Here is a 13764-nt window from a genome sequence, read left to right on the forward strand (position 1 = left end):
GCATTCTTTGGTAGCTCCATAAGTTTCCATGTCTGATTTTTTTTTCTATTGATTGAATTTCCTCCTTCATAGCCATACGCCACTTCAAGCTTTTGGTAGCTTCTTCATAGGTTTAAGGGTCCAGCTCTATATACATGGCTACATCATCTTCATCAGCTGAAATATCACCCCCACTGACATAGTCTTGAAGCCATGTGGGAGTCCTTCTGTTTTCTCTTCTATTTCTTTCAGGTGAAGTAAGACTTGAGTCAATTGAGTCACTTGAATCTTCATTAGAGCTTGAATCTTGACTAGAGCTACGAGGAGTGTTAACAACAGGAACATCAACAAGTATAACTCTTCTATTTCTTTCGAGTGAAGTAAGACTTGAGTCAGTTGAGTCACTTGAATCTTCATTAGAGCTTGAGTCTTTATTGGAGCTACTGGGAGTGTTAACAGCAGAAACATCAGCAAGTATAATTTCATTTCCAGTTTGAATAGCTTCTTCCACTTCCTCATTTTCAGAGTCATATTCAGGCACATAATCATTCCATTCATGTTCTGCTCCATCTTTATATTCATCTTCATCCCATTTCCATCATTCTTTTTCCTCAAAAACAACATTTCGACTAACTATCATCCTTTTTGACTTAGGACCATATAGTCGATAACCCTTTGATTCTTTGCTAAAACCAATCAAGACACATTTCAGACTCTTATCATCCAACTTAACTCTTCTTTGATTTGGTATGTGTACATAGGCTACACAACTAAATACCCTAAAATGTTTGACAGATGGTATATTATTATTCCAAGCTCCTTCAGGGGTTTTATTCTCAAGAGCTGTAGTGTAGCTTCTATTTAACAAATGTACACACCAATTTACAGCCTCTGGCCAGAAACCTTTTGGCACCATTTTTTCTGACATAACACATCTAACTGAGTTCATAATTGTCTGATTTCTTCTTTCAGCAATCCCATTTTGTTGGGGAGTGTAAGCAGTTGTCAATTTCTTTTGATACCTCTCATTTCACAAAAAATATTAAATTCTTTTGAGGTGAACTCACCACCTTTATCCGTACGAAGAATTGACACCACCTTTATCCGTACGAAGAATTGACACCACCTCACCACTTTCTCTTTCAACTAGAGCTAGAAATACTTTAAATTTATCTAGAGCTTCTGATTTTTCCATTAAAAAATATACCCAAACTTTTCTATAAAAATCGTCAATAAAAGTAAGAATATACCTTTTTCCACTGTTTGAGGTTGGTGCTATTGGTCCACAAATATCAGAGTGAACAAGTTCCAATCTTCTGGATGTTCTCCAAGTACTCTTCCTCGGTATTTTGTTTCTGGGTTGTTTTCCCACATAGTAGTGGAAACACTTATTCTCTGGAATCTTCACAGTAGGCAGATCCTCAACCATACCCTTAGTTTGCATGATTTGGAGGTTTTATAGCTGGTGTGTCCAAATCTGCAATACCATAAATGGGTAGTTTCTTCAGTCACAGTTTGATGGCAGATCTCCTATGAATGTGCATTCCCTTCTTTTCCAAAAATTGGCTTGGCTGTAAGCTTGAAGATTCTGTTTTTTGCCATTTTTGCGAAAAAGAACAAACAATTTTCGGGATGGTATAGTCTACATTCCCCATTTTCAACCAATATAGTTATTTCATTCTCTTGGAGTTGTCCCATACAAAGTAGGTTACACTGTAGTTTAGGAATATAATACACATTAAAAATGGTTTGTTTACCTCTTCCCATAATTAACCTTGTATTTCCTTTCGGGAAGACTGTCAATTTTATGTATCAAGTTAGATGGAGGTGTCAAATTTGTTATTGAAATTTTAAAATTCTATTTATGTGTACAAACTTGACAAAATTTGTCAAATTTGTTAACTTAACGGAATAAAATTAAACGGAGTTAACCTTTTGTCATGTCAAATTGATGACTAGTATTTTATATTATTATTATTTATAAATTAAAGAAAAAATTATGACTTGTCGTGTTAGTCTTCTCTACATAGAAGAACTATGGATTCATATGTTCGTGATTTCATCCATGGATTCCAATAAACTCAGTTCATCCCTTTCAAAAATAACTTTTCAATTTCAAAGCCGTCAGCAAGATCAAACAAAACCCTAATCCCATAATTCTTACGATTTCATGGATCCAAGGCCACAATAGGGGTTTCATGGAAGCTTTTGCAGCGAAACTCCTCGCTACCATTTCGTCGGTTAAATCTGCTTCCACTGAACTTCAGGCAGATAAATTTCCTTAAAACTTGGAGGCGATTCAGTCCATCCATAAAGCTTTAGTAAAAGAACTCAATCAAATTTCTCAACTTAAATAGAGTTATCTGCTGTAGATCGTCGGTTGACAATGATTCTCCTTGTTCGAATAAGGAAGGAGATGAACTCTTTCAATTCTGGTTTAGGCTTGTGATTGCTGTTAATCGGAGGGCTGGTTAGGGTGTTTCTTGGCTGTAGAGATTTACGGATCTGTTGATCGGAGATGAGAGATTTAGCTGCAGTCAATTTTTAGATTTAGGGTTTTGAATTTTAAAAAATTAACTCATAATTTGTACTTTAATTTATATACACATGTGTAGGATGATTTGGATTTAAAAAATAATATAAATTCTGAGTCATCAATTACACGTATCAAAATTAACGTTAATTTTTTTTATTCTGTTAAGCTAACAAATTTGATAAGTTTTGTCAAGTTTGTATATATAAATAAAATTTTACAATTTAAATAACAAATTTGACATTTTCATCCAACTTAGTACATAAAATTAACATTTTTCTCATTTCCTTTCCCATCTACAACCAAACTTACTCCATTTCCCAACTTAACAGTGTGTCTAAAGCTATGATCAAGTTGAGAGAAAAAAGCTTTATTGCCACTCATATGGTTTGAGCATCCAGAGTCAATTATTCATTCCATATTCCCTTCAGAGCTTTCTAATTCAGTAAGTGTCATCAACAACATTTCTTCTTCCTCTTCTGCCTCTGCATAGTTTGCCTTGTCCCAACTTGGACATTCGAAACGAAAGTGCCCTAATTTGTGACATTTATAGCATTCAACAGTGGCTTTATCCAAACTTCTGCCTCTACCTCGACCTCTTCCTCTTGACCCCATACGACCTCCTCCACTACCATATTTAGTTTCTTCAACCTTCAAAGCATGATCTTCTTCCACATTCATTTTCTTGAATTTTTGTTCATGTACAGCCAGTGAGCTTTGCAGCTAATCAATACTCATTGTAGTTGTGTCTCGACCTTCTTCAATCGATATTACCACATACGTGAACTTTTCAGTAAGAGTTCTCAATATTTTTCAACAACCTTGGAGTCTGGAGTAACCTCCCCATTGCTTCTTATTTTGTTTGCCATGGCCGTCACCCTAGAAAAGTATTCTTTAATCGACTCAGTGTTCTTCATTTCTAGAAGCTCAAAGTCCCTCCGCAGGGTATTCAACATCGATTTCTTGACCTTCTCATTACTCCCGTACTTTGTCTTCAAGGATTCCCAAATAATTTTGGATGTATTTCTGTCCAAAATCAGCTCTTTGATTTCCCTAAAATGACTAAGAACAAGATATATTTTACCTTACAATCCTTCATTCTTAGTTCGTCGAGTTGCGTTTGTTGCGTCTGGTTGAGCGTTGTCCCTTCTTTCGGCTCCTCAACCCCTCGTTCGATTAGCCCCCACAATCCCTTCGCCTTCAACAAATTCTCCATCAGCTCATTCCAATGGTCGTAATGTTGCCTGTCGAATGTGGGTAACCTCGTTAAACTTGACTCTCCCTTTTCGTCTCCTATTTCTCAAGATCACGACCTATTTCTCAACGTAGACACAAGTTCGTGTAATATTTTCTTCAATCAAACCGCAACTCGAAATTCTTTTTCTCTCTCGGTGATGGTGAAAAATAGGCTTTGATACCAAATGATAAAAAAAACTACTTTAAACCAACAAAAAGACTTAATGATATTATTATAGTTCAGGCCTTTAATAGGCACATAACATTATCAACTAACCTATAAATCAGGAAAATATTAAGGCACTAATCCATTACTTGAAAAGTAAACTAACTAACTTTGAAAAAGTCTAATACTTAGAATAAGCGATTAATTAAAAATAAGACTAAGTTTAACTAAACTAATTATGAACTAAATAAAAAAATAATAAATCAACAGAGCAAGATAGTCACATGTTCGAAGATGATACTAAAGTCTTCCACATTTGTGAGGAACACAATTCTTATGAGGATCTTCCACATTTTTGAGGAACACAATTTTGATGAGAATGACAAAGTTAAGAAATAAAAGGAAGAAGAACTAGAGCTTAAGACGAATATGTCGACTGAGTCTCTAACTTCACAAGACGTTCATTAGGTTATGAACCTCCGAGGAGGAAAACACTGATCGTCGAGGAACAAAACATTATGCCACATCCATATTGAATAGCACAATCTCATGTTCAGTAATGGATTCACCTAGCACGAGGCTCCGCTGCCTATAGGCGAAGGGACACGGAGGCCTATACTATAGTAAAAGAATTTGTGTGATATTAGAGTTTGAATTTAGGGAAAACGAAAAAGATATGTTAGCTGAAATTTAATGCGATTAAAGATCATCCGCCCTGCACCCGCCCGAGTATGTGAATCACACAAGGTTAGATTAGAAACTTCTGATAAAATGCTTGCCCGCTCGTAAACCAACAGATAAATAACATTACATAGTCCGTTTTAGGGATTGACGACTTACCTATTTAGTGACTTTGGAACTGGACATTCCCAAATGGGTACTATCGGCTGAGGTGAATTCAATAATAGATGTCTGTTGGCATTCCAACATTTCTTCTCCTTTCAGGGATGAACCAATGAATCGTGACAAGTCGTTACTACTAACAATGACTTCCTCTTTCATTACTAATTTCGGTAAGAGTCTAGTCAGCTTGTCTCTGCAATACTTTCTATGTGTATCACATGCCACTAATGTCTCTAGTTAAGGCCGCCTTCAGGCACATAAGGGTTTGAAGGGCTTTACGAAAGATTATTTAGAGCCGAGTTCCAAAGATATTCCAACAAGACCAAGAACAACCTAACACTCCGGTCGGGAAGTCCCTAGATAACTCTCCGTTATTGAGCATGTTAGGAGACTCAGCACGAACTAACAATACATCTAATACCTTCTTTTCCTAGGACCTATATCGTCAAATGAAACAACGGGAGCCTGAGAGGGTTAAGCATAATCAAAGGTGTCACGTCTAACGAACTGAGTTATTTGATTCATTGGCATCCTTGGTCTTTTGTTTCATCACATTCCTAACTATAGATTAGACCACTAAACAAGAAAGTCAATTTTGCATTGTTGTTGAGTTGTCGGACGGACTTATCCACCAAGGGATTCGTGGAAGATTCCTTCTTGACTAATGGGAAGCGGGTTAGTTCCCAAGAATGCCCATGAATTTAGGGATCACAATCCTTCATAAAATGACCGTCTATTTGTTTTATATTTTCAGGTTAAAGGCTATGGAATATCAATCGTGAATCCCCTACCAAAGTGACTGGACCACCACTTCTTGGTTCGTTCTTTCTAGCTTCGGAAAAACTTACTTGATTTGATGAGAAATAATTTCCTATGAACACTAAAAGTCTCTTCCACATATAGGAACTGTGAGCGCATTTCTGAATTTAAAATATCTCTGTTACTTGAATGACGTAGCCTCCACCCCTGTTCGAAATGAACCTTATTAGTCATCATTCAAACAAAAAAAATAGAATTGACTCTAATCCACTTACCTTTGGAGCAATAGTTTATGCAACGTTTTTTATTTTTGTGTTAACTTCTTGCTATTTTGTATAATTTTTGGGCTATGCTTAGGACTTACTACTAAGGTGAAAAGACTTTGTTCAAGGCGATAGATCTTCTCCATTAGAGGATCAAATGGTTGTGGTGGGATGTATGGATTAATATTGGGTTATAATCTAGTCTGGGATCCATTTTTAGTTATGTTATGGCCTCACCTCTAATTTGACATAAACGTAGGTCTAGTCGAGGCTCGTCCTTACCCAATCCCAATGGAAAAATATGAGATTTAAAAGATCATATTTTTCGTCGAAGAAGCCCCGAAAAATGGGGTATTCTCTTCATTGACTACTGACTCTCCATTGGTTATTGAAAATGTAAAGTCCTAAAATCATTGCTCTGTCTTTCACACATCACACATGTCAATGATCAGTTAGACCAGACCCGAATTGAGACCACCCAATCTTCAAATAGTAGGCATGAAGACTTTTCTGCTCAAGTTGTTTGTCACGATGCTCCTATGGGAACCAATCGAATGCATGAATAGGGAGTATCTGAAGAACCTAAGAGTATTCTTCTTCATCATGTCCTTTATGCCTTGGGCGACACACGTGCTACAATGGCCGAAACAAAGAGTCAAGATCATGTGAAATACTTTTCTCAAAATTTGAAAAAAATGACCAAGAATTTCATCTAGCATTTGTTAGGTGGGTCAACCAACCAACTGAGTTAACTCAAGCTCATACAAAGAAGTAATTCCACATAGACCCATAGGACAGAGGTCTTCTAAACCTATTGGACACATTTTTTTTCCATATTAGTTTTTTTAGGTAGCATAGATATCATTATGGGAGAAGTTGATCGTTGAAATGATAATTAATACAACAGAAGCTAGTCTACCATTGCTCGCGCGAGTGCTTCCTACTAAGGCGGAACGCTCCCTTACCAATGTATTTTTACATCCCATAGCTTCGGCAGATTGCTTAGCCCCGTTCATCTTCGGCGCAAGAGCGTTCGATCAGTGAGCGGCTCAATCCTTTTAGTAAAAGATTGGGCCGAATTTAATTGCAATTCAATTAACCACTCTACAGAACCGTATATGAGATTTTCACCTCATACGGGTTCAATTCTTTCAAAGTCATTGGATCCTTTTCTTCGTTCGAAAATATCCTCCCTTCTTCCACTCCGTCCCGAAGAGTAATTAGGACCAATTTAGTCACGTTTTCATGTTCCAATTGAACACTTTCCATTTTCATTTTGAATTATTTTCAAAGGAGAAGATTATTCTCTTTACCAAACAATTCAAATCTTGGATTTTCGAATCGAAAGAGATATTGAGAGAGATCAAGAATTCTCACTATTTCTTAGATTCATGGACCCAATTCAATTTAGTGGGATCTTTCATTCATATTTTTTTCCACCAAGAACGTTTTATAAAACTCTTTGACCCCCGAATTTGGAGTATCCTAATCCTACTTTCACGGTCCCCGATAACGCAACATAAAGACTCCTTAAATTTATTAATATCTTCATTAATTTATATAATTATATAAATTAATTATTTTTAAATATGAAAATTTTCTTACAGAAAAAACTAAATTAAATAAAAAAATCAAGCAATTTCAATGCTTTTTTTTTTCTTAGTTTAGTTGAGAAACTATTCGTAGACCACATAAAAAGGAATATTGATTAATTATTTGATCCATATCCTGGTGACAAAAGATCAATCAATTTTAAATTTAATTTGTTATATTGATTGACAAAGATTCTTCATTTCAAATACACAAAATTGTGAGTTATTGCATTGTTGGTGCGGAAAATATTATAACTAAGAAAATAGGATTTTATTGATAGAATTCTTAAGTAACTACAACTCACTTAATTTTGATATATGAAAACTAATGAGAAACTCTCAATTTAAAGGATAAAATAGAACAATCTAGAACTCAAAGTAAATGCAATTCATGACATTAAATAATGCATCTCTTGAGCTTCATCTTCCTCTCACGATCGATCTTCAACTCTTGAGATTCATCATCACATTTAATGTTTTCCAAGATTATTAATTATTTATTATTTTTAACACCCCTCTTAATTAGTAATCTTGAGTTTCTTCTTGAATTTGTCGAACTTGTCAATCGTGACGGCTTTGGTCATGATATCTGCTGGCTGATCCTCTGTCTTGATAAACTTCATGGAAATTACTTCTTGAGTAACCAAATCTCGAATAAAATGATGTCGTAGTTCAATATGTTTGGACCGAGCATGAAAAACAGGATTCTTTGTCATTGCAATAGCTGACATATTGTCACAATAAATAATTGTCGGCTCACATTGCTCAAACTTCATATCCTTTAAAATTCTTTGAAGCCAAACAACTTCACAAGCTGCATCGGTACATGCTATATACTCTGCTTCGGCTGATGACAATGCCACAGATTTCTGCTTTCTTGAACTCCATGATATTACATTTGATCCAAGACAAAAGATATAACCGGAGGTACATTTTCGATCATCAATCGAGACTGCCCAATCACTATCTGTATAACCAACCAACTTACATTCACTTTCCTTTTTGAATTCAATGCCTTGAGTTTTTGTGCCTTTAAGATATCTAAGGATTCTTTTTGCGGCTGCAAAATGAATTTGACTTGGCTCATTCAAAAATCTAGAAAGCAAGCTTATCGAATGTGTGATATCCGGTCTCGTGTTGAGATAGATTAATGAACCAATCAACTTTCTATAACTAGTTGAGTCAGCTTTCTCACCGTCGTCGTTAACTTGAAAATTTTCATTTAACGCCATAGGAGTGGAGAGGGGCTTGCATTAAATCATATTGAATTTCTTGAGCAGATCTTCAATATATTTTTCTTGAGATAAAAAGATTCTTCCTGGACTTTGCTTAACTTGTATACCAAGAAAATATTTCATGAGTCCCAAGTCTGTCATCTCAAAATCTTTCATCATTTGATTTTTGAATTCTGCCACCATAACTTTGTTTGTTCCAAAATAGATGAGATCATCTACATATAAACATACAATCAAGAAATCTTTGTCAATAGTCTTCACATAGAGAGATGATTCACTTGTACTTCGATTAAAGCCTTTCTTGATGAAAGAGTTATTAATTTTGTTGTTCCACGCTCGGGGTGCCTACTTTAACCCATACAATGCCTTTTTAGTCGATAAACTTTCTTCTCTTTTTCTTTGATCTCAAAACCTTCGGGCTGCTCAACATACACCTCTTCTTGAATTTCTCCATTTAGAAAAGCTGATTTTACATCAAGTTGAAATATATTTACCTCTAACTGAGCTGCAATAGCTACACAAGTACGGATTGTCTCCATTCTTGCAACAGGAGCATAAGTTTCTGAGAAGTCAACTCCTGGTTGTTGAGAATAACCCTTTGTGACAAGTTGAGCTTTATGTTTTTGAATCAAACCATTCTCACTGTACTTTACTTTGTAGACCCATTTTAAACCAATAGTTTTCTTTCCATCTGGCAAGTCCACGAGTTCCCATGTTGAATTTTTCTCAATTGTAGATAACTCGTCCTTCATTGCTTTTTGCCAATATTCTTTTTGAGAAGCTTCTTGGAAGGATTGTGGCTCACAAGAAAATAATCCAAACTCAATTTCATCATAAATGTCTTGAACCATTCGGGTCTTTCTTGGAGGACTATCTGAATCAGGTTCTGAGTCTTGTACAAAAGGTTGAGATGAGCTAGCTTGGGATGTACTAGCTTGGGATGTACTAGCTTGGGATGCAATTGGATCAGTAAATGGTTGTGATCCCAAGTCTTCAACTTCTTTCCCCTTCCAATTCCATGTAGCTTTTTCATCGAAAACAACATCTCGAGATACAATAATTTTGTTGGTCAATGGATTCATCAATCGATATCCCTTGGATTCATCACTGTAGCCAATGAACACAAGTTTTTGGCCTTTCTCTTCAAACTTCTCCCGACTTTGAGATGGGATTAGAGCATAAGCAATACTCCCAAATATTTTTAAATGATCAATGACGGGCTTTTTATCATACCAAGCTTCAAATGGAGTCTTATTTCTGACCGCTTTGGTTGGTGATCGATTGAGAATATATATAGCTGTGTGAACAGCTTCAGCCCAATATAGATTTGGAATTCCCTTTCCTTTCAGCATGCTTCTCGCCATCTCTACAATCGTACGATTTTTTCGTTCAGCTACGCCGTTTTGTTGTGGAGATCTACTGACGGTTAATTGTCTTTTGATACCATTTTCTTTGCAATATTCTGTAAAGGAATTTGAGAGATATTCTCCTCCACGATCAGTTCTCAAGCACTTCATTATATGACCACTTTCCTTTTCAGCTAGAGACTTGAATCGTAAGAAAATAGAAAATGCTTCGGACTTTTGATTAAGAAAATAAATCCACATCATTCTTGTATAGTCATCAACAAAGAGAATGAAATACCTCTTATCTCCAGGAGTAGGAGTTTGCATCGGGCCACATATATCAGAATTGACAAGTTCAAGTGGTCCTTTTGCTCTCCATGTAGTTTTGGGAAATGGGAGCTTGTGCATCTTTCCATAAATACAACCTTCACATATATCATTCATCACTTGAATAGAAGGAAGTCCAACCACCATATTTTTCTCTTTTAGCAGCTGAAGTCCCCGTTGATTTAGATGACCATATCGAAGATGCCAAAGCTTAGACAAATCTTCATTTTCCACTTTTAATGCACAATCATTTTTCAATGGAAACGTGAGAGAAAAAGTCTTATCTTTCATTTCGACAGTTGCCACAACCACATTCTTCTTTTTGTCAAATATTTTGCATCTTCCATCATCAAAATATACCGAGAAGTCCTTCTTAATAAGTTGTCCAATACTAAGAAGATTATATGAAATATTAGGGACATAAAGAACATCCGTGATAAGCTTTTTATTACCTCCCGAAGTTGGAACAGCAATGGTTCATTTTCCTTTCGCATCTTGATAAGAACCATCTCCAAGAACAACGGTTGAAGTAATGTCTGAGTTGAGCTCCACAAACATATCTTTATTGCTGGTCATATGGTTGCTAGCACCGCTATCAAGATACCATCGAATTTTTGACTTCTCTTCACCATTTAGAGAAACAAACATAACGTCATAATCTTCTTTCACAAATTTTGCATCATCTTCTTTCTTCTCCTGATTTTGAAATCGACAATCCCTTTGAGAATGATTAGGGATTTTGCATCTTTTACATTTGAAATAACAATCTTTTGACTCATGATTTGTTTTCTTGTAAATGATACAGGAATAAGAATCACCAGATTGTTGTGGTGCTTTGCCTTTCAACCGAATGTCTTTTCATTTTTCTTACTAAATTTGTTGTGATGGCTTCTTGAAAATACTTCTAGTACTTGCTTGGATTTGAAGGCTTGATCAGTTGATGGAGTACAAGAGCGATTAATTATTTACTCATGTGCTAGAAGAGATCCAGTCAACTCATATATTGTCATCTTGGACAAATCTTTTGATTCTTCAATCGCAGCAGCAACATGATCGAATTTTTGAGGAAGGCTTCGAAGAACCTTTTCAACAACTTTTTTGTCTTTGATTTCATCTCCGCTGCTTTTTATTTGATTGACAATAGTAGAAACACGAGAAGAAAAATCTTGTACCTTTTCTCGATCCTCCATCTTTAGATTGTCAAAAATTTTCCATAGGGCTTGGAGTTTTAATGCGATCGTTTTCTCCGTACCTTGAAATTCCTGTTTCAATATCACCCAAGCATCTTGAGCCTTTTTTACTCCAAAAATACGAGGGAATATGGTTTTCCCAACTCCTTGTTGAATATAGCGCAAAGCTAATGCATCTCGTTTTTTTAGATCCTTTTCAAATTTCGCATATCCTTCGTCATCTTCATCGGGCACATCGAGTTCTTCTTCATCTATCATATCCCAAAGACCTAGGGATATGAAAAATGTTTCCATTTGGCTGCTCCAAAATTCATAGAATTCGCCTTCAAAGATAGGAACTTGACTTGGAGAGTATGAGAATAGAGTAGATGCCATTTCAAGATTGAAACGTAACCTTGCTCTGATACCAAATTTGTTGGTGCGGAAAATATTATAACTAAGAAAATAGGATTTTATTGATAGAATTCTTAAGTAGCTACAGCTCACTTATTTTGATATATGAAAACTAATGATAAACTCTCAATTTAAAGGATAAAATAGAACAATCTAAAACTCAAAGTAAATGCAATTCATGACATTAAATAATGCATCTCTTGAGCTTCATCTTCCTCTCACGATCGATCTTCAACTCTTAAGATTCATCATCACATTTAATGTTTTCCAAGATTATTAATTATTTATTATTTTTAACATGCATAGAATCTATTTGAGTATCTTTAGAAGGTTAGAGCCACCAAGCTTAATTGAATATTAAAAATGTCATAGAAATATTCTTTCAGTCAAAAATCTCCCTTCTATTCTTGAATAGCTGCTATTAAAAGAATTTATATTTTCTTCTCGGTTTGGTCCCAATTGTTAAGTCAACCATAAAGGAATTGAAAAACATGAATGACTTTCATTCAATACTTTATGGCTAAAACGATCAGTATCGGGTCAAATAAGAAGAACTAGAATATGAATCCTCTTTCAAGCGCCTACACCTACCGAGTTCTTTTATAAAGACCCTACATAGCCTAAATCAATTTAGAGACCTCTCAACTGGTGGAAGACTCACATAATAAGATTATTTTCCTACATAGATCTTCTTGTCTTATGGCCCTAATTGTTGCTTATAGGGAGTTTAAAGATCATTTACGCTCTTCGAGACAAGCTCATAGTTTGCTCTTTCCCGTTTTCAATATGCTTATTCTTGAATTTTTCCTTGCCTTTACTGGACAATTTTTGTTATTTTTTATTCACTGATGGATAACAAATTCAAAACCTCCAGCTGGTGATAGTAACACATCCTAATGGAGATCTTCTCTATTTCAGTTGTGGGGATTACAATTTGAAACTCCGTACCTCTGCCGCTCTAAGTGGTCTTTCCTTTGCTGCATCGATATTGCTAGTGAAGCTCTATGATAGAGCACCTTAAGAATTTGTGGCACCATAGTAGAATCATTACCAATGGCATGTTATATGCCTAAGTGCGAAAAGAAAATGCAAGCTTTTTTATGTTGAAATTTACTCAGAGTTCTCTCTCAAAAATATAGTTATTTATGTCTCTCGCGTCAATCCCACAAGCCTCTTATCCATTCAGGCGGGGAGAAGTCAAAATTGAAAAAACTCACATTGGTTTAAGGATAATTAGGCTCGAATTAATGGAACCATCTTGTCATATATATTCAATAAATGAAAAAACATATTCTATATTTGGCCTCTTAGCTCTTTTTGGTTGGTTTTTCTAAAATTAATACCTTAAGTTCGTTAGGGAGATTGATCAAAAATGGGAAGGTGATGAAGGGTTCTCAATCTTTCTTCTATTTCTATTTGATAAGAATAGATATTTTAAATGACTCAAATTCGTAATATCAACAATATTCGTATGACTAATCATTTACTTTAAGACCACTGGGGTAACACCTCGATGTTGACTCATTACATCCTAAGGTTGAAGAAGGTCTAAGGTGTTTGGGATTATCATTTCAAGAGTGAGAAACTGATATTGAATTCCTTAAGGCAAAACTCTTAATTAGATTCTAGGGTTGGACCCCTTGAAAGAAAAAGGTTTTGTGTGTTGTATCGATTTAAACCACATGTCCAAGGCACTATCACGTAGTCATTCTCTTAGATTGAGGACAAGAGGTTGTAGGGGTCATAGTCATATAGCTTGCTTATTGGTGGTTAGACATTCCCCTCCTTATCCTTTATTGCCAAGGAAAGTTTGAAAGCAATAAATGTTTAATGAATATTGTCTATATTGTTATTTTAAAATTATTAATTATAATAATGTATATTTTTTTATACAAACTATTA

General features: G+C 35.4%; 1 protein-coding gene across 1 annotated transcript; it reads right to left on the reverse strand.

The window, feature by feature from the left end:
- Positions 1 to 2923: 2923 nt before the first annotated feature.
- LOC124920849 lies at positions 2924 to 3728 on the reverse strand. Its single transcript, XM_047461420.1, has 3 exons — positions 3597 to 3728; positions 3334 to 3504; positions 2924 to 3235 (listed from the first exon to the last, which is right to left on the reverse strand). The coding sequence occupies exons 1-3, from the start codon at positions 3726 to 3728 to the stop codon at positions 2924 to 2926; spliced, it is 615 nt and encodes a 204-aa protein (XP_047317376.1).
- Positions 3729 to 13764: the final 10036 nt, after the last annotated feature.

Source organism: Impatiens glandulifera, chromosome 1, assembly GCF_907164915.1.
Source record: "Impatiens glandulifera chromosome 1, dImpGla2.1, whole genome shotgun sequence".
Lineage (NCBI taxonomy): Eukaryota > Viridiplantae > Streptophyta > Magnoliopsida > Ericales > Balsaminaceae > Impatiens > Impatiens glandulifera.